We start from the raw sequence: 26,033 nt of genomic DNA, 5'->3' as shown, positions 1-26,033 counted from the left end.
ACTTTGGTAGTTGTTCAAATACACAAGCAACAAGAGCATACACTCCATTAAGAAATCACATCCATCACACAGCGTGAGCTTTAACGGGGATCATTTTCACTCTGGCCAGACTTTTATTTTCTCTCGGTATTAATGATAGAGAAATGGATTTGGATGGGGTTATAATTCTGAGTGGGAGTCAGAATGAAGTGTTCTCAGTGGTGTAGTGGACAGAAGCACACTTATCTCTGTCTGTGTAGCTGTGAAACGTTTTCAGTGAGTCCGGTCTCTAACCCACTTTGAGTGAATCCAGCCCTTCATTAAGCCTTACAAGCGATATCAGCTGAAATAAAGACACCATATCCGCTGTCTACTAAAAATGTAAAATTCATGAATTTTGATGTGTTGGATGGATGGATTAATGGCTATATACATCATATTGAAATACTTTCTGTTCGTTCTAGTGGTGAAAAACCCACTTTTGACAGAAAATTACTTGACCACAGTTTCAGTCACAGCTGTTAGTCATTTATCAAGCAAACATGCTTGATACTTGCTGGTTCCAGCTTCTCAGATGTGACTATTTGTTCCTTTTCTGTGATTTATAGCATTGTAAACTGAAGAACAAGAATTTTGAAGGTGTCACCCTGGGATCTGGGGAATTTTGACAGCATTAATTACTCATCTGAAATTTTACAGCCCTAGTCCCCTTTTTTCACTCTAATTCTGTTTATTTTGCTGTCTCTTTCTGTCTTTCATCCAGGTGTTTCTAAGGATGTCTTCTACTCCATATCTTCTGGAGACCCTGATGGTTACTTCACTGTGGACAGCGCATCTGGTACCATTCGTACAGCCCTTCCTCTGGACCATGAGACGTGCTCCAGTCTTGACCTGGAGATCCAGGCGCGCTGTGGCTCTCCTCCAGCATACGGAACCAGCCGGGTACACATAACTATTTCAGACGTCAATGACAATGCCCCAACCTTCCTCCCCTCTTCATCAGAGTCCCTCCTCTTACCTGAGATCACCAAAATGGGGACTGTTATCTACCGCATCCAGGCCTCTGACAAGGACTCTGGTCATAACGGTCAGCTCAGCTTCGACTTGGTCTCTGCTGGGGCTGCAGGCAGCAGTGGTCAGAGGACGTTTGGTGTTGATCGGGGCAGCGGAGAAGTACGGCTGATTGGGAGTCTGTCATATGAAAGCGTCCCTCGCTATGACCTTCAGGTGGTTGCCAAAGATGGTGGGGCGCCTCAGCTTAGCTCCACCTTCACCCTCGTGGTCCACATCCAAGCGCAGGATGCACAAGGCCCCAATTTCGACACCCTCACTTACCGTGTGGAGCTGCGGGAAAACACACCTCTTAATACACGTTTCCTGCAGGTTAGAGCACTCAACCGAGAGGCTTCTGGGAATGGTGGGAGTTCCTCTTCATCTTCCTCGTCCTCTGTTTCTTACCGCCTCAGGCCTGATGGCGATGCTGCCGGGTTTGGAATCATGCCAGATAGTGGTTGGCTGTTTGTTCGTAGCTCTCTGGACCGCGAAGTTAAGGACATGTACCTGTTGACTATCCTGGCCACCTCAGGCCCAGGAGGGGCAGGGAGAACCGGAAGCGCCACAGTCAGGGTGACGGTAACAGACGAGAATGACAATTCTCCCAGACTGAGCCAGGAGAGGGTGTTCCTGGCCGTCAGAGAGAACCTGCTGGCAGGGACAGGCTTTGGCAGAGTGTCTGCAACAGATAGGGATGCAGGACTAAATGCTCGACTCACCTACAGGCTGCTGCACACTGACAGGCACTTTCAGATCAACTCCCAGACAGGTGAGGATAAACAAAATGAGTTTGCCTTTTTAGTGTGATTTAATAGCGGCAATGTTACACTTTAAGCAGTTTGTTGTAACTGGATGAAATGTAGTTACTGATTTAGCAGCTACTTCATAAGCAGCACTAATACAAGCATGATTTCCCCTGAGGAATTAATGATTTTCTGTTTGTCAGTTAAATGAACATGGTTTTTACTCTGTAATTATTGCAAGTAATGAAAGCTAAAGCCTTCACTTCTTATGCTCTCCCCTTGTTCTTAAGGCGAGATCAGCACCCGCCTTGCCTTGGACAGAGAGCAGCAGTCCAGCTACCAGCTTGTTGTGGTGATACAAGATGGCGGCACGCCCCCTCGCAGTGCCACTGGCACAGCTCATATCACTGTGCTGGATGAAAATGACCACGCCCCCACTTTTATTCATGCAAGGCCAGACAGGGAGCTGCTCCTTCAGGTGAGTATGCGGAAAGATTTAAATAGATCACGTTGTGACAGAAAGAGATCTAGCTCTTCTGAAAGGTGAAGATGATTGACTTTCACTTCAGCTTGAAGTTTATCCAGTGGGGTTTTAAAGAGTCTTTCCTCAAACCATAGAGAAAGTCTATCCCAGCAAAACTGTTATCAAAGCAAAGATTTCACATGACAGCAGCAATGTTTATTGTGACCTTCTTGTATGATTTCTTCACCAAATATTTTAAAATGAGTGATAATTTAGTTCTGAAAGTTATTTATATGTTTCAAATGACAAGATCAGAATAGGAATAAACATGAAAGGAGGATACTGTACACATAATATTAAGATATATACATAAGATATGACACTTGTCCTTCATTGTAGGTGATGGAGGGGCTTTCATCTGGGACAGTGTTAGGTACAGTGTCAGCTAAAGACCCAGATGAGGGAGAAAATGGCACCATCCACTACTCTTTATCAGGTGAGTGTGATAAATTATCTTACAGTTATATTTACAGATAGATCTACTTCCTTAAATCAAGCTACAATTGATAAAATATGTTTAATTCCTCTAGTGTTTTATCATCTTATCTTAACTTTGAGCTGATCTCCATATGCATGCTTCCTCTGAAGGCTCCAGAGCAGAGCGTTTCTCCCTTAACCCGACCAGTGGTGAGCTTCGCACCGCTTCCCCTCTGAGATGGGCTGAGCGAGCCGAATACGTCTTCAGTGTGACTGCTACCGACCATGGAACGCCAGGCCTCAGCTCCACCTGCCAGCTTCGGATACAGGTAAACATACACTTACACATTTGTTGCCCCTCTGAAACATTTCCACGGCATCTGGTAATGGCAAACAAAAGCCAATCTGGCGACCAGACCTGAAACTGTCACAGCTACACATTACCTCAATCCTTTTGCATTCCTTGCTGCGAGTAATTTCCTCAAACTGTGCACAAAGTGAACAGTATAACTGTCAAAGAAATTGGAAAAGGAGGTAAATATGAGAAGGAGAGAAACTGAACCTGTGCCTGTACAAACAAAAGCATCTATCAAATCTAGTGTGTTTCCTGCTCCAAAGGTTAGTGGGGTAACCAAAACCCAAGGTGAGAAACCCCGAGCTGCAGGAGGGAGCTGGTCTGGACTGAGTTATTGTTCTGAACTTTCTGCGGGAGGGTCAATCCTGCATATCAACATACAATATCAGGAATTCAACAGCAGGAAAGAAAACGGTCCGCCACAGAGGCATTTAGCCAGAGAAGGGTGGTGGTTTGCTTTTACTGTGGAGCTTTGAGCTCAATGTTTTTATGTGATGTGATTTCAGAAAGGAAAAGGATGCTAATTACAGAGGGAGTGCTTGCCTTAGATTTCGCCTGCGCCCCGCTTGTGCGACACTGAGATTAGACAGAGGGGAAACAGGCACCTTGGAATCAAATGCTCCCAGATGAGATTTGATGAGAGCCAGCTGCATTGAATCACACAGAGAGAAAGAGAATACACCACACGGTAGCAGGCAGTGATACACAGGCACAAGCAGACACACTCACTGTAACGACACATTCAAACACTCTTCGTGAGGTAACATTTCCACATAATGATTTTTGAGATAACATTTCACATAGCTGTGGGTAAAATCAGATGCAGGGATATTGTTGTACACCACAAGTACTACAGTGCACATGCTAGCTGGCTTGTATAGGAGGAAGGCATTAGGACACAACAGGGAAAAGTACAAATCGACTAAACAAAAAGTAGGACTTTTTTTTCCAGTTAAAGAGCAGTGCTGAATTACACCATTAATCCACATCATCTTTTAGGTTGCAGTAAATTGCAACAGATCTTTGTAACACCAAAGGAGGAATGGTGCAGGTATGGATTTTATGATGATGAAACCAGAGCTTGTTAAAATCTACTTATGTTTGCTGTCTTCTGAGCTCTTTGATCTGCCCCCTGGCAGGTTTCCCATCTGCCAGGGGGCATCTGCCAGGTTTGTTTCCCATCTGACTGGACTGTGGTGTATGGAGGCTGCACTAATTGCTTTACATTATTTGAATTGGAACATTTACAGTTTTTCTTCCCATCACACCCTTCATTATTTTATCATAGGTCACAAACTCTGCCTCTCATCTTGAAGCCAGAATGCCACAATGTCAGGATATTTACTGGAAGGATTGTACATAATGTCTTCATTCACAATGAGAATGCCTGTGAGGGTTATTATAGTAATAACAACAAAACAGAAACAGACTACAGCTCAAGGCTATGTTTTGGGATGGGCTGGGGTGAGAGCCATATAGTTGAATTGTCTGCAGAATACCACAAGAAGTCAGATCCTGTAATATACACAGCACCCCACTTGCCTTGACACTTTTCTTCCACGCTTGGTTGAAATAATAGCATGTATGAAATGTTTGTTTCACTGTGTGAAGCAAGGTCACTGACTTATTCTAGTATTGAGTGCTGAATCATCACAATTAGGTGAAGAAAGTAACAGCTAATGCCAAAATGAGCCTATTAAACTCTACTTTCCTTTTCTTCAGGTTCTTGGATCCTCTAAGTCCAGCCCCAAACCCAACGTGCTCTCTATGACACTGAACACAGTTGAAGGGGCTCCTCCGGGCTCCATCATTGGCTCCGTCCGCCCACATGACCAGCTTGAGCCTGCTTTACTGGAGGGCCAGGTGACCTACCTGGTAGTGGGGGGAACAGACCGAGATGGGACTTTCATGGTGGACCATTTAAAGGGCGATGTGTACCTGGTACGTGAGCTGGACTATGAGAAGGGGTCGAGGTATACGCTGAACATCGAGGTGTCGGACTTCTCCCAGGCATTTCCCAGCAGCCACCTGGTGCAGCTAGATATAAACGTGCAGGACAGCAACGATCATGCCCCCCAGTTCACAGAAGACCCCATTACCATTGTGATCCCAGAGAATGTAGAACCAGGGGCTTCGATATATACCTTCCAGGCTATGGATCAGGTGTGAAACTGAGACTATTCTCTTCTTTGGATGCAACTGATACTTCTTCTGATACTTCTTTTGATGCATACAGTGAAATAATGTGTTTATTCCTATAATTCAAGACATGATTTTAAATGTTTTTCCTCACTTGATCAATATTTTCATGAATTCAGGATGGCAGCGGACCCAACAGTGAGCTACGTTACTCCATTGAGCACTACTGGCCAAACACACCCGACCTCCTGGCCCTTGACCCCATTACTGGAGTACTGACCCTGGGGCAGAAGTTAGATTGTGAGTCTACGCCCTCTCTGTATCTTGTGGTGCGGGCCACAGACCAGGCATTGGATCCTTTGCAGCGGCGCTGGAGTTCGGTCACTGCCCGAGTGTTCGTGACAGATGAAAATGACAATGCTCCTGTCTTCAGCTCTCCGTCTGCGGTCAGCGTAATGGAGGATCAGCCTGTAGGGTGGGTGGCAAGTCTCACAGTAGGCTTGTTTGTTTTTGGCACCATCACATACATTTCAGTCAGACAGCTGGCATCCATCAGGCCACAAAGGAAGAACTTCCAAGAGGCCCATTAAAGTAAATTTTAAAATTAGCAAGTGCTTGTAACGTCTGTTATTTTTCTATTTTTATTGACAGCTTTGTGATTTTGTACGTGATGGCTCGAGATGAAGATGAAGGAGAAAATGGCAGGGTGTCATACAGAATCCAGACAGGCAACAGTGCTGGTCGCTTCAGTCTGAACCCTAATACTGGTAAGCTTATTTTTACGGTTACACAGCATCTAAAAATATCATAATGTTACAATAATATAATAGGGTCTGGGGAGACTGGGGATTTCCCATAAATATCCAATTTACACTCCATCAAGGCATGATTAGAGTAAAATTAACCACATCATTTCTAGCGTTTACAATCCTGCTTTGAATGATTTAACACAGCAAAAGTACTATGTGGCCTTTTTGGGGGGGTGTTTCATGATTGATACATAATCAGCATCCCACCCATGGAAGCCCCCTGGATGAACAAAATTTTCCAGAAGGCCATAATTACCCGCTGAAGTGCTGCGTCTATAAGGTCTCTCAACTGCTAAAATACTCATAACCCTCATAACCTTCTTTACTAGATGATCTTTCAGTGCCTTAGAGCAATATTTCACTTGAATATTGCTTTGGTGTTCTTTTCTTGATGGAGTTGTTCATGGGAACCAATCTTTATTTGGGCTGGGGATGTGGACAGCCTTTGATACCTTATATATGTGTATGTATAATCTCTTCATCATCGGAGCTGGGTGGTGTAGGCGTGCTCAGCTGTGACTGAGATGGGATTAGGAACCATAAGAATTCACATTTAATGCAGCTTCCAGATGGAAGAAAGTCTTTACTTCATTACCGTCAAGTGTCTGGTGCATTAGCAGAGGTTGATTTCACTTCTGGTTTGTTTCTCAGCCTATGTGGTGTTAAGCTTTTGGTTAATAATAGCTGTAATAGCAGATTAGAATTGTATTGCAAAGACATTTACCAAACTACCTGGCTAATATGGGGGGTATCATTAGCCTGATTACCACTTATAAATTATATGTCTGCTCTGCCAACATGGACTTTCTGTTATTTCACACCACCGCTGCTTTACTGCTAGTTTTATTAATCACTTGAAAGCTATGTTTCTTCTATTTCCCTTCATTTCTTCTCAAGTATCCATAGACATTTTATTAATGCTGTTTGAGAACATAACATTTTATATTCTATATCTACTTGTTTCTAAAGCTATGTCAGACAATTACATGTATTAAAGTAAAGTACTCAAATGCTAGACACCATTTTTATGGCTGCACTATTGCATTAAATGGAAAAAAAATCTGTCTTTTTTGTGCATTATATCGTGCCCATTACCCTGAAATTCAGTATGACATATTTTGCTTCTTTGGAAACCTTGAAATCTTGAGTAGAATTAAAATAAAATAAAGTTCCATGTGTTTGAGTAAAGTTAGTCCAGAGAAAGTAATAGCACCCTTATCATACTATAAGGTTGATACTGTATCATTAACACTAAATTGGCTACAGGGCAGGGTGAAACAGTAAATGTTTTGCATCTGTCTGTATTTGGCTGAATGGGAACTTGCAAAACCTCACAGAAACTTCAGTCAACACGCAATATATGTGTTTGGCATGTTGTGGCACATATAAATTACGTTCGTCTCTCGGGTACTGTATGCCAGATAAACTTATAGATTGCTGTGAACAATACACACACACACACACAAACATTTCATATTTTCCCTCACTTTGGCTGACCCTCCTTGTAGTCATGGTGATGACAGGGGTGTAGGGTGTAGACATAAAAGGTAGAAGAGTAACTGAAGCCAGAGCCTGAGAAGTGGTGGTCTGATTCACAGACTGTATCTCTATCTGAACCAACTCGATTCACATAAAACACACGTACACACACACACACACACACACACCAGTTAATGCCTTACAGATTTAAAGGGTAACACATACTGTAATGTTGTAAGGAGAAAGGGAAAAAACTATAACCTTGATTTAGGGTAGGTAATAGGTTGATTCAAGTTGGCAGCTACTGTATAGTTCAAGGTTGTAGTAGTAGGTTGTTTGTGCATGCACATGTGCTTTGCAATAATCAAACACGTTCAATAATAAAGCCCTGCAGTACACTGATTCATATTTAAATGCACATTCAACGTGGCAGAATTGAATAGCTGGCATGAAGTAACTGTGGTCTTTAACTTACTGTGGAAACTCTCATAAAGCAAAGCTGTAAAGGTTTTGTTTTACTGGTCCTCTAAGCATTCAAATACTGCCTCTCTCAGGTACACTAAAACTACATGTTCTCAAAAATAATCTAAAATACACACACACACTTGGATACAAACACACACATTTCAAGACCAAATAAGTGGATTTTTAACTGAAATAATCTAGGAAGGTTTTAGAAAGGTATCCTTCACTGCTCACTGAATCTTTTTCTCTCCTGTAGGCTCGCTCTCCATCCTTAAAGCCTTAGACCGAGAGGAACAGGAAGTCTTCAATCTGACCATTATAGCAGAGGATCATGGGATACCTCAGCTTTCCACCTCACAGGTGCTGTGTGTGCAGGTGATTGATGTGAATGATGAAGCTCCAGTGTTCCAGCGAGCAGAGTTTGAGACCCAGGTGATGGAAAACCAAGGACCAGGAACCACAGTGCTTACAGTTACTGCCACTGACCGAGACCAAGGTTGGTTTAAATATGTGTAAATTCATTACTCACTGGACATGGGGACTACATAACTATAGGTGCAAAAAGACTGATTCAAAATGTGTGTGTGTGTATGTATATATATATATTTTTTTTGTTTGTTTGTTTGTTTGTTTGTTTGTTTTGTTTTGTTTTGTTTTTGTTGTTTTTTGTTTTTGTTTTTGTTTTTGTTTTTGTTTTGTTTTGTTTAATAAATGTAGGAATTCAAGATTATAGACAGCATCAAAAGAAGAAATTTTTCAAAATTCACAGCAGGGAGAATTAATAAAACAGTAGAGGTAATAAACATATGACTTCAGTAAGAAGCAATACAGAGATGTAAATGGTTTTCAGAAACCAAATCACTTTAATAGTACACCACAAATTCAGCTTCTAATGAAAATGTGTTGTCACAGCCACCATCCAGAGTTTTGTATTTCTGGAACTTTCATTAGGACTTGATAGCCTTGTTTAAAATTAAAGTACTGCCTTATTACATTGGATGTAGCCTATTAGCTTTATTGCTTGTTTTGTGTGCCCAGACTTTTATTGTTATTCATGTCTGTATTGTGTTTCAATGCAGGTTCTAATGGCCAAGTGACATATGGTGGTGTGACAGAAGAAGGTTTCATCATCAACCCCGTGACAGGAGTCATCACCACCACCAAGGAACTGGACAAAGAGCTGCAAGACCACTACACACTCACTGGTATTACTATATCCGCTGTCTTACACAAGGTTTTTCTTCAGTTTATGAACAGATAAAACATCCATCTATATATCTCATCAGCGTGACAATTTCATCTCTTGCCAGTGTACGCAAGGGATGGAGGGTTGCCTCCTAACTTTGCCAAGGCTGTTGTCCGTGTGGAGGTGCAAGATGTGAACGACAACGCTCCGGTCTTTGCAAAGCCGTGGTATGGACTGGAGGTGCCGGAGAACCAGGCCCCTGTAGAGCTCTGCTTTCTCAAGGCCACGGACCCTGACTCAGGTCCTGGTGGAGAGCTGGAGTACAGGATCACTGGTGAGAACAGCGTTGTGTGTCTAACCCAAATATTTCATTAGAATGGATTTAAAAGAGCAATTTCGTTCACCACAATTGCTATAATTGCTGTTTCAGTGTGTTTCTGCTGTGAAAATAACAATATCCTTGGAAAGAGAATGGATTTTTGTAATTGAAATGGTCAAGTTTAAATTTACAGGTTGTTGACAGATTATTACAGCTGACACCCAGGTGTGTATAGTGAATTTATTATTGCCAATATGCACACTCAAAGTAACTATCAAGTCATCTGAAGTTGTACTGACAGTTTGGACGAATAGATTTGGCCGTAGAAGTAGACATTCAGCATTGATCCCAGTCTCGCTCCTGACATTATTTTGTCTTATTTAAAAAGTAGTACATTCCATCTACCTCTCTGGAGCACATTCAGACTTAAGTGCAGAGTTGGCACTGATGTTCCCCTTTCTCGCTTACTTTCAATACACAGTGGACTCATGAGTTTTTAAAGATTTTTCTTTCTTCTGCCTGATGAACGGCTTCAATCCAGCTGGGGACCCCGATGGAGATTTCCATCTTGACGCCAGCACAGGAGCACTGTCCACCTCACGCGGCCTGGACAAGGAGACAAGGGCTAAATATACTCTGGAGGTGGTAGCCACGGACCGAGGCAGCCCGGCTCTCAGCAGTACTGTCACAGTGGAAGTCAAAGTGCTAGATGTCAATGACAACAGCCCTGTTTTCAGCAGCAGCAGCTACTCTGTGGATGTGTCAGAGGATGCTGCAGAGGGGTCCCAAGTTCTGAAGGTAAGCAGAAATTGGAACTAAGATTATCAGGAATTTCCCATCCCACATGTACAACTGTTGTATAGGATAACCTTAAATCAATAACTTGTTACTTAACCTGCTATCCTTGAAGAACATCTTATTTTGTTTTAATTTTGTACAATCATGTCGCTTGACATGTTTCTCACTTTTTTTAAAACAAAATCATGATTTAATCATAAACATGTATGGATCTATTTCCAGGTGACAGCCACAGATGCTGATGAGAATCAGAATGGGAAGGTTCTGTATTTCCTCAGCCAAGAGGCGCACGGAGCATTCTCTGTGGATGAGAACACTGGTCGTATTACCACATCGGCACCTCTGGACCGGGAAAAATCAGCGTCATACAGCTTCCACGTGTTTGCTGTTGACCTTTCACCTGCTGCACCCAGAAACACCTCTGCTCAGGTAAATGAGGGTCAACTGATGTTTGAAAAAAGCCTTGAATTTATGATTCACATGTTGAATATAGGAGGTTTCTTTGAATAGTCATTTTTTACAATGATTACAATAACTTTTGCTCTTAACCCATCTGCGAACTCTCCTCTCCAGGTGACAGTCACTATCCTAGATGTGAACGACAACACTCCCTTCTTCATCCAGGATCCGTTGATCATCGAAGTGTCCAGCAGGCGATCCCAGCGGGTTCTGGCCACCATGAAGGCTGAGGACAAGGACTTTGGAGCTAATGGCTCTGTGTTTTACCGTTTTGCCACCCCAGTGAAGGGCTTCAGCATCAATTCCCTGACTGGGGAGATACAGGCCACTGAGCCAATTGGAGATCTGACCCAGGCTCAGAGGACGCTGATTGTGGAGGCCATGGACCAGGGCAGCCCAGCCCAGTCTGCACAGGGGGTGGTGGTGATATACGTGAAGGAGGTGGAGTACAACGGCATCCGCTTCTCTAGGAATGCTAGAGATGTCAGTATACAGGAGAATGCTGAAAAAGGTCAGACATTAATACAGTACTATTAGGGATTACAGTAATCATCTCTCTGCTTTGAGGATTTCTCTGCTGTCATTGTAAGGAATGATTTTCTCTGCTCTTCTTCCACAATTCAGGCACAGCTGTGGCTCAGACTCAGGCTCAACACCCAGATGGCACACGTAAGGGTATCAGCTACAGTCTCTTCAGTGGGAACAGAAAGCAGGCCTTCAGCATCAGTTCCTCAACAGGTGAAATTCACAATAACTCACAATGTTTTTTAAGTGATGTCCCACAAGATGTGAATTCAGGTTTGACTTACAGATTGTTAACAGGATAAAAAAAACAGCACATACAAACATCCATAGTAGATCAATCCCTCATTTAATAATCTCCTGCTCCTATATTTCCAATCTCATCTTTCTTCATCTGTCTGCCAGGTGAAATCTGGGTGCAGAGCTCCTTTGGGCTGGACTTTGAAGACACCCCCAGACTCCGTCTAGTAGTGAAGGCTGAAACTGTGTCCTCCACGTCTTTCATGGCTATCAACTTGATTCTGCAAGATGTCAATGACAACCTTCCTCGCTTCCAGCTGCAGAATTATGTGGCCTACATGAGAGAAGCACAGGGATATGAAATGCCTATCATACAGGTGCTTCCAAATATGGAAACTGCACAATAAACAATACAAAGTCATACAGGTTTTTGGTCTACTGGAGATTCGCTAAGGTTAAAAATAAATCCTCATCCTTCTCACTGTTTCTTCTCTCCCCTCCACCTACTCCCAGGTGGTGGCTGAGGATGTGGACCAGGGCCAAAATGGTCAGGTGACCTACTCCATCCAGTCATCAGGAATGAGCGGCCTGTTCAAGATCGACCCGATGACAGGAAGCATCACCACAGCAGCCATCATGGACCGTGAGATCTTTACCCAGACCAAGTGAGAACAGATCTGCGGTTGAATAAAACTCACCAAGAGGCTTTTAATGTGCATGTTTTGTGGATTGATATATATTTAGCTCATAATAACTGTTTGAGCCACTGCATGGCGGTGTACAGAAAAAGACCATTACATGCAGGTAAATATGTATGAAGAAAAACACATCATGAATCATATTCACTCACCTAGTTTGTGTTTAGATAGCTGGTGAGGAAGCTGACAGTTTGCTGACGATACAAGCACCAGTACAATCCCATATCTGCATGCCAGATGTATCACATAGCAAAGCAATTTCAAACTCTGTAAATCAACTGCTATTCACTACAACATTTTCATAACTTTTTGTGTGTTTCTTTTGTAACAATGTGAGAATGTGTGACCAAAGGTAAAAAAGTAAAATGACGTATTTTCTTTCTAAAAGTAGCATGACCTGAAAACTTTTTTTTTTCCTGCCCACCCACAGGCTAGTAGTTACAGCAACTGATAGAGGAAGTCCTCGATTGGCTGGTTCGGCTACATTGACAGTAATCATTGTGGACCAGAATGACAACAGTCCCACTATTCCCTTGCCCCAGGAAGTTCGTATCCCAGAGAGTAAGTGCTTTTAATATACAGGATTTTTTTCGTTTTCTTGTTATGTATCGTATGCAGCAAGTTTATAGAAAATTCATTAAATTTACAAAACAAATGCTTTTGACCAGACAAACCATGTGCAAGCCTAAATATGTTTAGTTGTTCATCATGGTAGAAGTATAACAACTACAAAAAATATTTGCCCACACAAAGGTAATTGCAACTAACAGGTTTCTGTTCATTCTCTTTCTATCAGATACTCTGATCGGCACAGAGATCACTCTTGTGACGGGTAACGATGTCGACTCCAGTCCTGCCCTCTCCTACTCCTTGCAGCTGGACCCAACAGCCTTAGGCAAGTTTGGGATTCACCGCTACAGCGGAGGTGTGTCCCTCACTGCCCCTCTAGACTTTGAGGAGAAGACCTGGTACACCCTGACTGTCAGAGCCACAGACAGCCAGCACCAAACTGAGGCTAACATTACCATATTGGTGGAGGATGTTAATGACAATGCACCTACATTCACCCATGATCTCTATCAGGTAGGATTGCCCCTAAATTAAGTTGATTTTCTTTTTTTTTTTTTTATTTATCAACTTGAAGTATGCTCATGGTAAAACATGATTGTTACAATTGCGGACTTCAATTGCTTACTGTTTCCCACAAAATCATACAGCTCATATAGTGGCTTGACAATTATTCCTATCCATGAGTATTTGACTTCTTGCGACGTGAGGAAATGCATTGTTGAAGAAATTATTAATAGTGTTATATTGAAATGAATATTAATATTGAATATGTTTGTTTAAATTTCTGATGTCTCAACGCCTCATAAAATTTGATAAGGGTTTAAATGCACTTCAGAAATTATTGCTCTTAGGTTTACTATTTCTTCATAAAAGAAAAAGAAACTGCATTTGTAAACATGTACAGTACACATACTATAAAACACACATATGTACATTCCCAACATGCACACAGTGGGGGTGATAAAAGTTAACTGCCTAATATTCATTGGAGAAAGGTTGCAGAGATGAGCCAATATAATATTTATTACTCTGTCTAAGGAAATGACCTCAACATTAGCACAAACTCAGGAAAAACAGGAACTATGATATAAAATGCAATTTTCCCCTTTTTGAGTTTATTACAGTATTTATGTGTTCAGTTGTTGGCTTATATGTTACTTTTACCCTGATGCTTAAGTGTTGTTATTAATATTTTTTCACCCCAGGTAACTCTGCCTGAGCACACGCCGCCGGGGAGTGCAGTTGTCACGGTAACAGCAACCGACAGGGACTCAGGAGAGAATGGGAAGATCAGCTACAAAGTGATGTCATCAACTCAGGAGGGTTTCTACATTGACCCCAACAATGGTAGACAATCTTGGCTTCCTTTGTGACAAATTTTAACTGACTACATCAGTTTACAGTTTCAATAATATGAAATAATATAATATAATAATATCATAATTAGTGTATAATTTTGAAAGTAACTTGCAAAGCAACCTTGAAGTAACTTCTCATTTCTCTCCGTATCAAGGAACCCTGTTCATCAATCACAGAGCTGAGTTTGACCCTGAACGTCCATCAGTCAGTATTGTCATTGAAGCTCGTGATGGAGGCTCACCTTCACTCTCCTCCCTCACTACTGTCCAGGTTCAAATCTCTGACATCAATGACAACGCTCCTGTGTTCCACCAATCAGAGTATAGGTCAGTCTACATTCATTAGATTCTTAATCTATCATGGTGTAACATCAATACCTGTTGTTACATACGTAATGTTCTCTGTCTGCAGGGCTACCGTTTCTGAGGACACCATCCCAGGATCAACAGTTCTGACTTTTGAGGCCTTTGACAGTGACCTCTCTCGAGAAAACTGCGGCTTTGACTTTGCTATTGCCAACGGAAATGAAGGGAATGCATTCCAGATTGAAAGCAGTGTGCGGTTCCTTGAGGGGCGAGGCTTCCAAACTGTCGGGACACTACTGTTGGCTGAGGCCCTTGACTTTGAAATCAAGCCACTTTACAACCTCACTGTGGTAGTGTCAGACCGTGGTGTGCCCCAGAGGAGCTCTAATGTTGCTGCAGTGATTACCATTGGTGATGTGAATGATAACCCTCCAGTATTCAGCAGAGCAGAATACTCTGTGTCACTGAGTGAGGGAGCTGCTGCTGGGACTGAGATCATACGACTGACTGCCACAGGTGGGCAAAAGTCTTCTATTTTTGGCCAGTTATCTCTCTGTTTCTCTCCTTTTCTCAGTATTTCTTACTTTGTCTCTAAATGTATTCATTGTACTCTGTTGTTGTCTTCTTTCCAGACCCCGATTCAACTCCCAATGCTGAGGTCCAGTACACTATCAGCTCTGGTGATGAGGTTAACTTATTTACTATGGACCAATGGACTGGAGCCTTGCGGCTTCAGCAAGCACTTGACCGTGAGCACCAGTCCACTCACACTGTCATCATCCAGGCTACAGATGGACAGGGTCACTTCGCACTAGCTCCAGTCATTGTGGAGGTCAAAGATGTGAATGACAATCATCCTTTCTTCCCTGTGGAAATCTTGACAGCTAGTATCAGAGAAAACCAACCAGCCAATTCAGCGGTGACTGTTCTCCATGCCATAGACCACGACACAGGCGTCTTTGGCCAGCTGAAGTACTACATGGTGGAGCGGTCTGGGGTGGGAAAAGACAGCTTTGCTGTGGACCAGAACTCTGGAGAAATCAGAAGCAGAATTCCCTTTGACTTTGAGAAGATCAATTCCTTTAACTTTGTAGCATTGGCAGTAGATTCAGGAAACCACTCAGCCACTGTGACTGTACAGGTGTTTGTCACAGGTGAGGATGAGTATGACCCGCTCTTCACATCCTCTGATTTCTCCTTTGAAGTTCCAGAGGGAGCCAAAAAAGGCCAGAGCATCGGCCAGGTCCACGCAAAAGATGAGGATGAAGGTGTGGATGGTATTGTTCTCTATTCTCTTCCTGACAGCTCTCCATACTTTGATGTAAACAAAACAACTGGAGTAGTTTACCTCAAGTTGGACAGTTCTGGTAGTAGTAGTAGCAGCGGGTCTGGTCGGAACAAACGGGAGGCCAGACTGATGACCCTGGATGTGAAAGCTCACAGTCCTCTGGATACATCTCGCACCACCACAGCCCAGGTCTCCATTGATGTCACCAACACCAACTTTGGTCTGGCCCCTGACGTCAACGTTCTGCTGATTAGCATCATTGCCGTGTCCCTTGGTGTCATTGTATTGCTTGTGGTCATGGCCGTCGTGGTGTTCCTAGTCAAGTCACGCAGGAGGAAGAAAGGCCAGGATACAGGAAACAGAACTGTTGCCTCGGGAACTGCTCTGCAGAAATTGGATGAATGCAACCCAGGACCAGGGGGTGAGAGGATCTACCACCAGGCTTTGCCAGGCTATGCTGGAGATCAGGGTGGGGCAGGTGGGGGTCCCTACACAAGAGGAGGCTCTCTGGATCCTTCTCACTCCAGTGGAAGAGGATCAGCTGAGGCTGCGGAGGATGATGAAATCAGGATGATAAACGAATACCCCCGTGTTGCCTCCATCACTTCATCCATGCAGGAGCACATCTCAGCCAGGGGGCCAGACTCTGGCATTCAACAGGATGCTGACCAGCTCTCTGATATCTCCTGTGAGCCTGCAGCTTTGGAGGGCAGTACCTGGTTCAAAGGAAAGAAACTGGGAGGCAGTCTCAGTGGGACTTTGCTCTCTGGCCAGCTCCCAGTCTACAGGGACGAGGGAGGTGGGTACCTGGGAGTAGGCCGTGGCCTCAACATTTCCCTCCCCAAAGATTACGCCTTCCCTGAGGATGGTAAACCTTCAGTGGATGGTTCCCTCACAGCTATTGTTGCCAGTGATGAGGAGCTTCGTGGAAGCTATAACTGGGATTACCTGCTGAACTGGTGCCCTCAGTTCCAGCCTCTGGCTAATGTCTTCACAGAGATTGCAAGGCTGAAAGATGAAACAGCCCAGCAGAACCAGAACCCTCGCCAGCCCTTCCAGCCCAAGCCCAAAATGGATCCCAAACCTAGAATTGACCCTCCCCCCCTCATCACATCAGTGGCCCACCCAGGAGCCATGTCAGTTCCCCCCAAGGTCCCTGTGATAGGACGGACATTCCCCCACTTGGCCTCACTCCGCAGGTCTCCTATCAGTCATGAGGGCTCCATTTCATCAGCAGCAATGTCCCCCAGCTTCTCTCCTTCTCTGTCTCCGCTGGCAGCTCGATCTCCAGCTGTTTCTCCCTTTGGAGTCAACCAAGGGCCCTCAGCATCCATGATCAGCACCAGGGAGCCCTCACTGGACCAGAGTCCGGATCATGAGATGAGAATATGATGTCAAAATTAGAAAACTATTTAAGGAAGAACTGTAAGACAGACAACCTGAACAAAGCATGACAGAACACTTTCGCTGTTCTTTTTCATGGAACGAAAGAAAGCAAGTGGAGGTGTCAGTTGTACTGTCATTCTCAAAAATTATGGTTTTATCGTAAGAATGAAGGTCCAAATACTGACATTTGTTTGGACAATAAACACACCCATAAAGACGTTCTTAATCTTCTCCTGGTAGATTATTTGCATTCTTTAAAGAACTTCCATTGGTCGCCGGTGTTGTATTAATACACAAAGGTGGAACATGTGCCTGGGTTGACAGGACCAGCCCACCCCCCCATGTCCACAGTGACGCAGGTCTCGATGAACTGATGAAGGTGAAAAGGTGTGCACTTATGAGGCCCTTCAGTCAGAGATCCCTTAGTGTGTAGATAGATAAATGTGTAGTTCTCATGTTACCTCGCTGGCTGGCCAGAGAGCTAAGGACCTTGTTCCTCTCTTTGTGTCTGTGGACATTTTTACACTCCAGTATTAAACTCATCTAGTGGCTGCTTTTAAAATGGCCTCTGGACATGTGTGTGAATCCCATGACAGACTACACTTGTGTGTGTTCACTAAGACTTTGGTTCATTGAATTGCCAATGCATCACACAGTGGAACAGCAATGGAGATTATTGTTTTTCTCACCAATTCAGATGACACATCTTATGATTTCTTTTATTTTTATATATTTTTATATAAAATTATGATTTCAGACCCAGAAATGCCATTATTCCACATGGAGAGGTTATTGTGTTTGTGTATTTGCATATATGTATATTTGTATGTATGCAGGCTACGCTATGTACTGTATGTATGTGTCTCCTAGGTTTTTAGAGACTCTTGTGACAGTTCTTATGTGAGTGAGAGGGAGACTTTTGTGTTTTTAGCATTATTTATATGAAAAGAGGACTTGCTGCCACATTTCGACAGTAGGAAACCAAGTGCAGCTCACACTATGCTGTGTTGTTACCTTAAAAGTTTTCTTTTTTTTGTCAAATTGTAGATCATCCCAAATTCAAAACAGCAACTGGATGAAAACCTGTGATCAATCTGAATGCCTGCTTCTCCAGCAGTTCAGCACTCTGTTGTGGCGTGCAGTTATGCGCAACAACACACTCCCTTTGTTATTCAGGGACAACTCAATTTGCTGGTCACCTCTGTGTCTTTGAAAGAAAAGTGCTTCCTACAGTCTTCTACATCTGTCATTAACTTAAATGCATTTTACTGTGAAGTTGTTCATCTCAGCACAAGGGAAATATCATGCAACAAAAAGGCTGGGATTCTCATAGGAAAGTGGCATAACTTGGCGAATGTAGCACATGAGCCAGACAAGTGGGGAGCAAAAGCCTAAATGCATCAGCCCTGATGAATGTACAAGGATTTAGCAACCAGTACAGTATTTATTTTCCATGTTACCTCTCTGTTCCATACATTATATTTCTATGATTCACACATCGAGATTGTCACCGACATGATGAGGTGTTTTCAGGTTCAATGTGTTAAACTCATCATCTGTACCTACTCTCTTTTCTCTCATTGTTCAGATCCACTTTTAGCAATCTGCTAGTGTAACAAGAGGCAAAAGGCTTTCAGTGTCTTCTTCATTCTTCCATATGTATTTATTCTTACGGCCTGTTTTTAATTTTTTGGGGTAGCTGCAGTGATTGGATGTCCTCTTGTTTTCAAGAGATGGCTTCTACCTCTGTTCTTTGTTCAACATAACCCTACAAATCGCCTCATGCAAAGCTGGCACTGGTTCAGCAAAAAGCTACACATGCCATGAGCCTAACTCCAGCACAACATGCTCTCAACTCACAATCATGCTGTCTTAGAAACATTTTCGTGTTGGAGGACCTCCATTTGGAATTCAGTTTGAGATGACTGCCAGTGACTGATCATTGGAGCAATGGCAGCAAAAAAGAGCTGTACATGTATTTAAAGCAAATAAATTCCTACTGATCTCTTTTGACAAACTGGAGTCAGACTTCATCTTTTTCAGACTTGGATGGAAGAACTGAAAAGTAATTAAAGTTCAACAGTGTCCCAGTTTATATGGGCTGTGCATGGTAACTGTGAATAAATGGAGTTATATTCAGTCATTTAGGAGAAGGTTATTACTAAAAGGGAGGGGCAATCTTGGCTTTGGGCAGAATCTCAGTGGACCTTATGAGAACAGAGGGCCAGGAGACAGAGCCGTATTTTCATTATGGTCACCATCTGTCCTTCAAAAACAGCAGATATTCCCCAGTAGATAAAAGAAAACAGTAGCTCTACATACAGTATAACCACATATTGACAGTATCGTTTTTATGTTGGGTTTTTTGTTTGTTTTTTTAATGTGATGAATCTAGTTGAATTGCATATTATGAATCACATTTTGAATCAAAAGGCTAAGAAGCTGAGAACACTGATTTCCAACATGGTTCCTAGATGTTAAAAACCAAGACATAAAAGTGTAAAAAAAAAAGAAAAAAAAAGGTATGTTTACTTCAGTTCTGATGGCCATTCGACCAGGGTTAGTGAAATTTGTTTTATGTACGGCATGGAAAACACGTTCAGTACACATTATCAGCACCACAACATATAAGGAGGACATAACACACAATTAATAATTTTCTAGGTGGACAATGAAGAGATGCATGTATCACAATGATATATAAAATATATCAGTAAAATACAACCATAACAAAAATCTGTTTTATGATGACATTACAGAATGACACCAAATAGACTGCACACTTGACAAAATGTGAATACTCAATATCACAGATATACCAATAAATCAGTATACAGTTATGACATTTGATTTCACTTTTATATCCCATAAAATGTTACATCAAATTGTGATTTCCCAAGCTGAAAAATTCTCACCAAACAAAAGTATTTTAAGTATTTTTCTTTAACAAGGTAACGTCAATCCTTAGTGGTACCACCCAAACCTCAGCCAAGATCCAGTCAAAGCTGGATTCAGTTCTTCCAGCTCATATAAAGGCATAAGATGTTGATGTAGCTGAATAATTGCAAAATGTTTATTTCATATGGAGCACAGACATGTTTGCATAGCTGCTGGGGATTTCTGCCTCATTTGGTCATCACACACAGCCATGCAGTGTTACTGTGTTATTGTTATGTACAGAAACATGGATTTTGACAAGCTGCAAAAGACAGAGCCAGAGACAGAAGCTCCTGTGGTACAAGTGAGACATGCAAAATTTCTTGTGAAATGAGAGGTGATGATGAATTGCATATTTGAAATACAAACTAACTGTATTTGAATGTTGACATACTGTTGTGTTATTTATATTTTGAATATTAGCAGTCATATGAGCTACAATTGTATGAATTCACAGGATCATTTGACATATATATATTAAGTCTTTATTATACAGACAGTTCTAGCTCAGCTGGCGAATTTACAAAGATACTATCTCTAAACTATAGTCTGGTCTGCAAAAAAAAAAAAAAGCTTGTTGCCCCCACTTACAGGTTCACCTCAACACACAGCTGTGTTTATAGCCTGTTATCCCAACACTGCTTTTGCAGCCTGCTCCCACACTAGCTTCGCACAACTCCAAATAATCACTAGCGCACACATAAATGGGGGCTGCTACACACAGTGACACACATGGCCCACAACAATCTCCCCAGCTGACATTGGCTGGGATCCAGCTCCTGCAGGCACATACTTGGCAGGTTTTTTAGCTACAAAATCTGGGAGAAATCTTTCTCGAGCAGACCTCTATTCCATGGAGAAGGTGTAAGCCCAATATGAAACCATAGTATAATATTTGTGTTTGTGTGTCTGTGTGTTATTACAAAGAATTGTGATATGTGTTAGAAAGGCACGGTACAGTCACAAATCCCATATGTCATGTGTTAAATTAATAATCACCAACAACTAAAACAGTGCTTTTGAACCTTGAAATGAATGTGTTATCAATGAAAAGATTAATTTATCAAAAGGTGCACCCAGTATACTCACTATCCATCTTTACCCTTACTAATTTAGTATATTTGATATAGGATCAGAGAAAGCTAACATTTGAAATGGCCTATTAGGACAATTTCAGCCAATTTAACTAAAGAGATTTAACACAGTTAAGACATGCTAAAACAAAAACATATACCATTAATCCTTCAATAAATATCCAGAGTTTAATGCACAACTACAGTTAACAGTTTCACTCACAATTTCACAATTGCACATGAGTATATACACACATTGTTTTTTAATGCAACCCTTGATTGTTAAGAAAGGATCACTTGCATTGATAGTTTTTGGAATTCAGTTTGATTGTAAAAGTCATCACGAGAGCTTTGGAGTAGAAGTGAAGGCTTTGTAGAAACACAATTATGCACTTTGATAAATCTTGTTCCCCACAAATGTCAGTCTTGAAATAAGCATTCCAAGTAAGCACAGTATGTTGAAGACCATGTTTTCTTTCCAGCTGACTGGAGCAATCTGCAGCTGCACTCTCTGGGAATCAAGCCTGTAAACATCGTATTAGACTTGGCCCACGTTGTAGTTAGTATCCAGGTGCTTTTCATTCTGACTTTGATCAGTTCAGCTTCATTAAGTGATGAATGAGTATGTGCACATAAATGTGCAGCTACTAAAACACAAAATATGCATGCAGCTGTGAAGTATGAAGTATTATATACCATATATTAGTGAAAGATACCTGATGCACTGCACCAGTACATACAGTATTCATGAATGTAGGTCAGTGCACAGAGAGAGAGAGAGAGAGAGCAAGAGAAAATGAACAAAGACGAACAAAGAAAAAAAAGAACACACATAGGAACTGCTCTCAAAGTACAACAATCTGTATTGTAACTTTTAACTGTTCTTGAAGTCCTGCAGCAACTGCTGTTTGTCTGAGAAAAAGTAAAATTTCCATTAAGAGACATTAATGAAAAACTGTTGTTAAAATAAGACCCAAATGCCATATTGTGCAATAGCCATATTGTGTGTGTGTTTGATGTTATTGTGAGAAAAAGGATGAAAACATCTGACATATATTAATAATTTTGCCTGGAGGATCCCCATGATGCTTAAATTTCATTAATATGGATTTATCACTAATGAAAAAAAAAAAAATGCCGGTTGCTTTTTAAACTAAAGTCTGTTTTTTATTTTAATTCTTCTAGAGCTTATCTTGGATGGCTGGTTAATGTTGTATTGTAACTTGATATAAACTAATTTACACACTTTAAAAAGTATATTGAAAAATGAGAGAAGTCAAGCCAATGTCAGGTTAGCAGTTACACTGATGGTAAGGCATATAGTATTGGATTCCACTCCACTACATGTTTGTGTTTTCATATGTGTTTCTTACTCATTAACTTTATTCTCCACATGCCTCAATAGAAACTGAATAAATCTGGCATGCATGAGGACATGGCTAATACCTGTTCTCTTATTTCATCAAAAAAAGTCACAAGCACATATATTTTTGACTGGTACTGTAGGTATATCTTAAAATATATATAATCAAATAAAATATTATGTTGTGTTAATGTTATCTCTTAGCCTGGGAACCAGACGAATCTGCAAGCTCATGTTTTATTAGCTCTGGCAGATGCGTCTGGCCCCCCTCCCGTTCAGACAGATTTCCAGCCGACCTGGCCCGGGCTGGGCCAATCACACTCATTTATCTAATATTGGGCGGGTTTGATATGTTGGCTGTACAGAAGAGCGCCGTTGAGGCATTTTTGTAAACAACCAAGATGGCTGACGCTGATGTGGAACGGTCTGTTGAATCTGCTATTGTGACAGAATTAAAACAAACTGGACAGTATATTTTCTCTAAAAGAAGAACAAACAACTGCACTTGAAGCTGGGCGACCTGATAGCTGAGTGGTTAGGGTTCATGCCACATGGGGGGAGTCCCCGGCTTGATTCCTGGTTGGCCAGACTGTTTGCTGCATGTCACTTCCCTAGTCTCTTTCCCCACATTTCCTGTCTCTCTCCACTATCACTATCAAATAAAGGCATAAAAAACAACTGCTCTACAAGCTTTTGTTGATAAGAAAGATTTATAAATGCTCTACATTACACTGTATTCTGTATACATTTTTCCATCGCTCAGTGCTATATCACACATTTCGTGGCTCTGATTGGTTGTACGTCTATCCAGTTGGCATTTTGGTTTGCGCCTGTCGATAACACTCTTTGGACATTGAAAATTAAATGAGAGGTTCCAGACTAATTCGCATTTGCGAGTTGGTCTGGCGACGCCAGGCTAATTGTCTCTGCTTGGGCATGAGATTTCAAATGTTTAACAGACAGGCTGCATTTCAAATAGGATGTGGGTTTTGTAAGAAGTAGACATTTAGGAGGCGAGGAGGGTCTATTTGCATTACTGGAAATGTATGATCCAGCTTTATTTCTGCTTGACTCATACTCAGGTATACAAGTCAGGATATCTCAGATTCTGGTGTGCTGATTTTGTCCGTTATCTTTAAAATTTGTCTCGTGTCCCCCCGACTTTATGGAAGTGTGATATTAAATCACTGGAATACCTCATTAAAAATCTGTCCCACAAAAAATGTTTAAATGTTTCATGAAATGAATAGTTCAAACTTGACTGACTGCCTTTTCTGATTTCATCATTTTGCATGACTTTATTTGAGTCAACAGTGTGAGGTTCCATGCAAGGTTAGATAAGAATATCTGTTCAAAAATCTTTTCATGGTCTCCTATTCACCCGGAAATCATTTTGAACAGAGTCCCAGAGCTACAAACAGGACCTGTGGAGGTTGGCTGGAGCAACTTCTGCTCCAAGGTCAGGCGGGCCCCAGTGAATCTGTTCACCCTCTCTGGTATCACCCACCCCAGGAAATTACCCTGAACACATACATCCCTACACACTGACGTTAAAAGGCTCACACCCGAACCTCTGGTGCCAAGATCCAGTTTCATGCTGTTTATCAGTTGTTATCTCCACTGGCAAAGGAAAAGCTTCTTGCTGTTTTCCATTGCTATGCTGCTAGGAAAATGTGTGTGAGGCTGTTCCGTACACATGTGTGTTTGGAGAGGGTATGATGTTTGTGCACAAGTTCTATGATTTTTTTATAAGTTTTGTACACATTGATGCCGTCATGGTTAGCTTATTACTTCAGCTTATAACTTCAGCTTTAGCAAAAACGCAACTTTAATCAGTACACTGTTCATTTCTGCCTCTCTTTTGTGCTGTGCCACTTGTGCGACCAACAGGATTCAAGGGAGGAAAAACAGTCACTGCGGCTCTTTGGCTCATGGCCTCTGAATTGCTATTTTTAGGGAGTTTTCACTTTTTTTCTGTGGCGTCAAGCAGGGAAAAAAATGACAGGAGAAGGGAGCCAGCTGAGTCAGTGTGAGGCTGTTTCTCATTTGTGCTGACCCTGCGTTACAGGACTCCCTTCACTATTGTCACTCACACTTCACGCTGCAGGAGGGATGGAGAGAGAAATGGAGGGAAGTAGGGATGGCAGGGAAAAACAAAACATACTGTAGTTTATCACAGTGTTTTTCTGGACAATCAAGACTCTGTCTTATAGAGCCAAAATAACAGGCTGGTGTTTGAACTCTGTTATGTTGTTAATTAGAGAGAAATTGTGAGAATTGTAGGAAATAATTCCACTGAGAGTTCGGTGCGGTTTTGTTCTTTGCTAATTGCCACTTTGACTAATTGTTTAATGTACATTGTTTGTACATTGTTTAAAAATAGCGACATTAATCAAGTGTTTCAATGCTAAAAAAATAAATTCTTCTCTGGATTGCCGCACAGAGCAATCAGTCCATAAACCAAAGTATGGATGTATGAAAAATGCAATGTGTATTTCAAATATACTCATTTCCCACAGCTCCTGAATGTTTCCGTGTGAGTGTACAAGTGTCAAATACTCTAGTGAGAGCGAAAACATGTCAGTTTATCAATCTGTTGGCTTTTAGAAGGCTGAAAGAACCTCGGGCAATTCATGAAATATGAACTATGCACAAATTGTTCCAAGAATTCTTTACAAATGTCTGTTGAAGCTGTGATGAGACTCTAGCATTTACGTTGTTGTTTAGAGCATCACCAAGAAGCTAATACATATAATACTTAAATTAGTTGGAGTGTATCTGTAAATATCAACAACAATGACAGACTGCTTTACATTTTAGCCATCTCATCTTCACGTTGGGAAATGCTACACTGCCAAGCTACTGTAGCTTAATGTTGTGTAATCTTGGGCACCAAAATATACATTTAGAAATGCTTTACAGCCTTCTATGTATTCACTTAGGCAAGTAAAAATCTGTGGGGCAGCTTGAGATGTTTTAAGCAACTTTTTGTACTATTTGTGTGGTTTCCCCAACAAAAGGTTAGGCTATTGTCCAATGAATCGGCCCTTGTCTTTTGTAATTAGTATCATTGACATTAGCAGGGTACTGAGTTCAAACGGCTCGACACGCAGAGACTGATATGACAAACCAAATTACATTTAAATTTACTACAAATAAGGCTGAAACTTATTTACACTTTGCAAATTATTATTTGCTTAGCGCAGTGATAAAACATTTGCATTTCATAATATAAGTGAGGACTTTTTTACTTTCTCTTAATACATCTGTGGGGCGTAGCTGCAAAAATCCCTGCATTGACTTCAGCACGGGTGTGTTTAAGTATTATTATTTCTAAAAATAATCTTGAGAGTTAAATATCTTAAATATTATCCTAAAACAAGTTATCACGATCAAGACTTGACATATTTGATCTTCTCAAGATTAGTTCTAATTTTGTAGTTTTTCAAACTGTTATGCTGGGCAAAAAATATATCTTGTTATCTTCAGATAACAAACGTGACAGCAACATTGTGCACTATGCGGATACATTTTTTCTTTGCTCCCTTCGGGGCTGCATCATTTCTGA

General features: G+C 41.6%; 1 protein-coding gene across 1 annotated transcript in view; it reads left to right on the top strand.

Moving 5' to 3' along the window:
- The window catches only part of LOC121910219 (protocadherin-16-like), an 87,089-nt gene extending 66,715 nt beyond the window's left edge, over positions 1 to 20,374 (top strand). Inside the window, exons 8-29 of the mRNA XM_042431312.1 lie at positions 743 to 1,801; positions 2,066 to 2,253; positions 2,638 to 2,734; positions 2,887 to 3,044; positions 4,793 to 5,233; positions 5,389 to 5,684; positions 5,861 to 5,976; positions 8,219 to 8,458; positions 9,042 to 9,167; positions 9,273 to 9,482; positions 10,009 to 10,265; positions 10,488 to 10,694; positions 10,839 to 11,235; positions 11,349 to 11,462; positions 11,652 to 11,863; positions 12,000 to 12,151; positions 12,615 to 12,745; positions 12,981 to 13,267; positions 13,960 to 14,101; positions 14,268 to 14,439; positions 14,525 to 14,934; positions 15,051 to 20,374. Coding sequence (XP_042287246.1) covers positions 743 to 1,801; positions 2,066 to 2,253; positions 2,638 to 2,734; positions 2,887 to 3,044; positions 4,793 to 5,233; positions 5,389 to 5,684; positions 5,861 to 5,976; positions 8,219 to 8,458; positions 9,042 to 9,167; positions 9,273 to 9,482; positions 10,009 to 10,265; positions 10,488 to 10,694; positions 10,839 to 11,235; positions 11,349 to 11,462; positions 11,652 to 11,863; positions 12,000 to 12,151; positions 12,615 to 12,745; positions 12,981 to 13,267; positions 13,960 to 14,101; positions 14,268 to 14,439; positions 14,525 to 14,934; positions 15,051 to 17,098 — 7,460 coding nt within the window. The 3' untranslated portion in view covers positions 17,099 to 20,374. The remainder of the gene's footprint in view (positions 1 to 742; positions 1,802 to 2,065; positions 2,254 to 2,637; positions 2,735 to 2,886; positions 3,045 to 4,792; positions 5,234 to 5,388; positions 5,685 to 5,860; positions 5,977 to 8,218; positions 8,459 to 9,041; positions 9,168 to 9,272; positions 9,483 to 10,008; positions 10,266 to 10,487; positions 10,695 to 10,838; positions 11,236 to 11,348; positions 11,463 to 11,651; positions 11,864 to 11,999; positions 12,152 to 12,614; positions 12,746 to 12,980; positions 13,268 to 13,959; positions 14,102 to 14,267; positions 14,440 to 14,524; positions 14,935 to 15,050) is intronic.
- The last annotated feature ends 5,659 nt before the right edge of the window (positions 20,375 to 26,033 follow it).

The sequence above is a fragment of the Thunnus maccoyii genome, chromosome 13 (assembly GCF_910596095.1).
Source record: "Thunnus maccoyii chromosome 13, fThuMac1.1, whole genome shotgun sequence".
In the NCBI taxonomy this organism is placed as follows: Eukaryota; Metazoa; Chordata; class Actinopteri; order Scombriformes; family Scombridae; genus Thunnus; species Thunnus maccoyii.
This window is presented reverse-complemented; position numbering and strand designations above follow the sequence as displayed.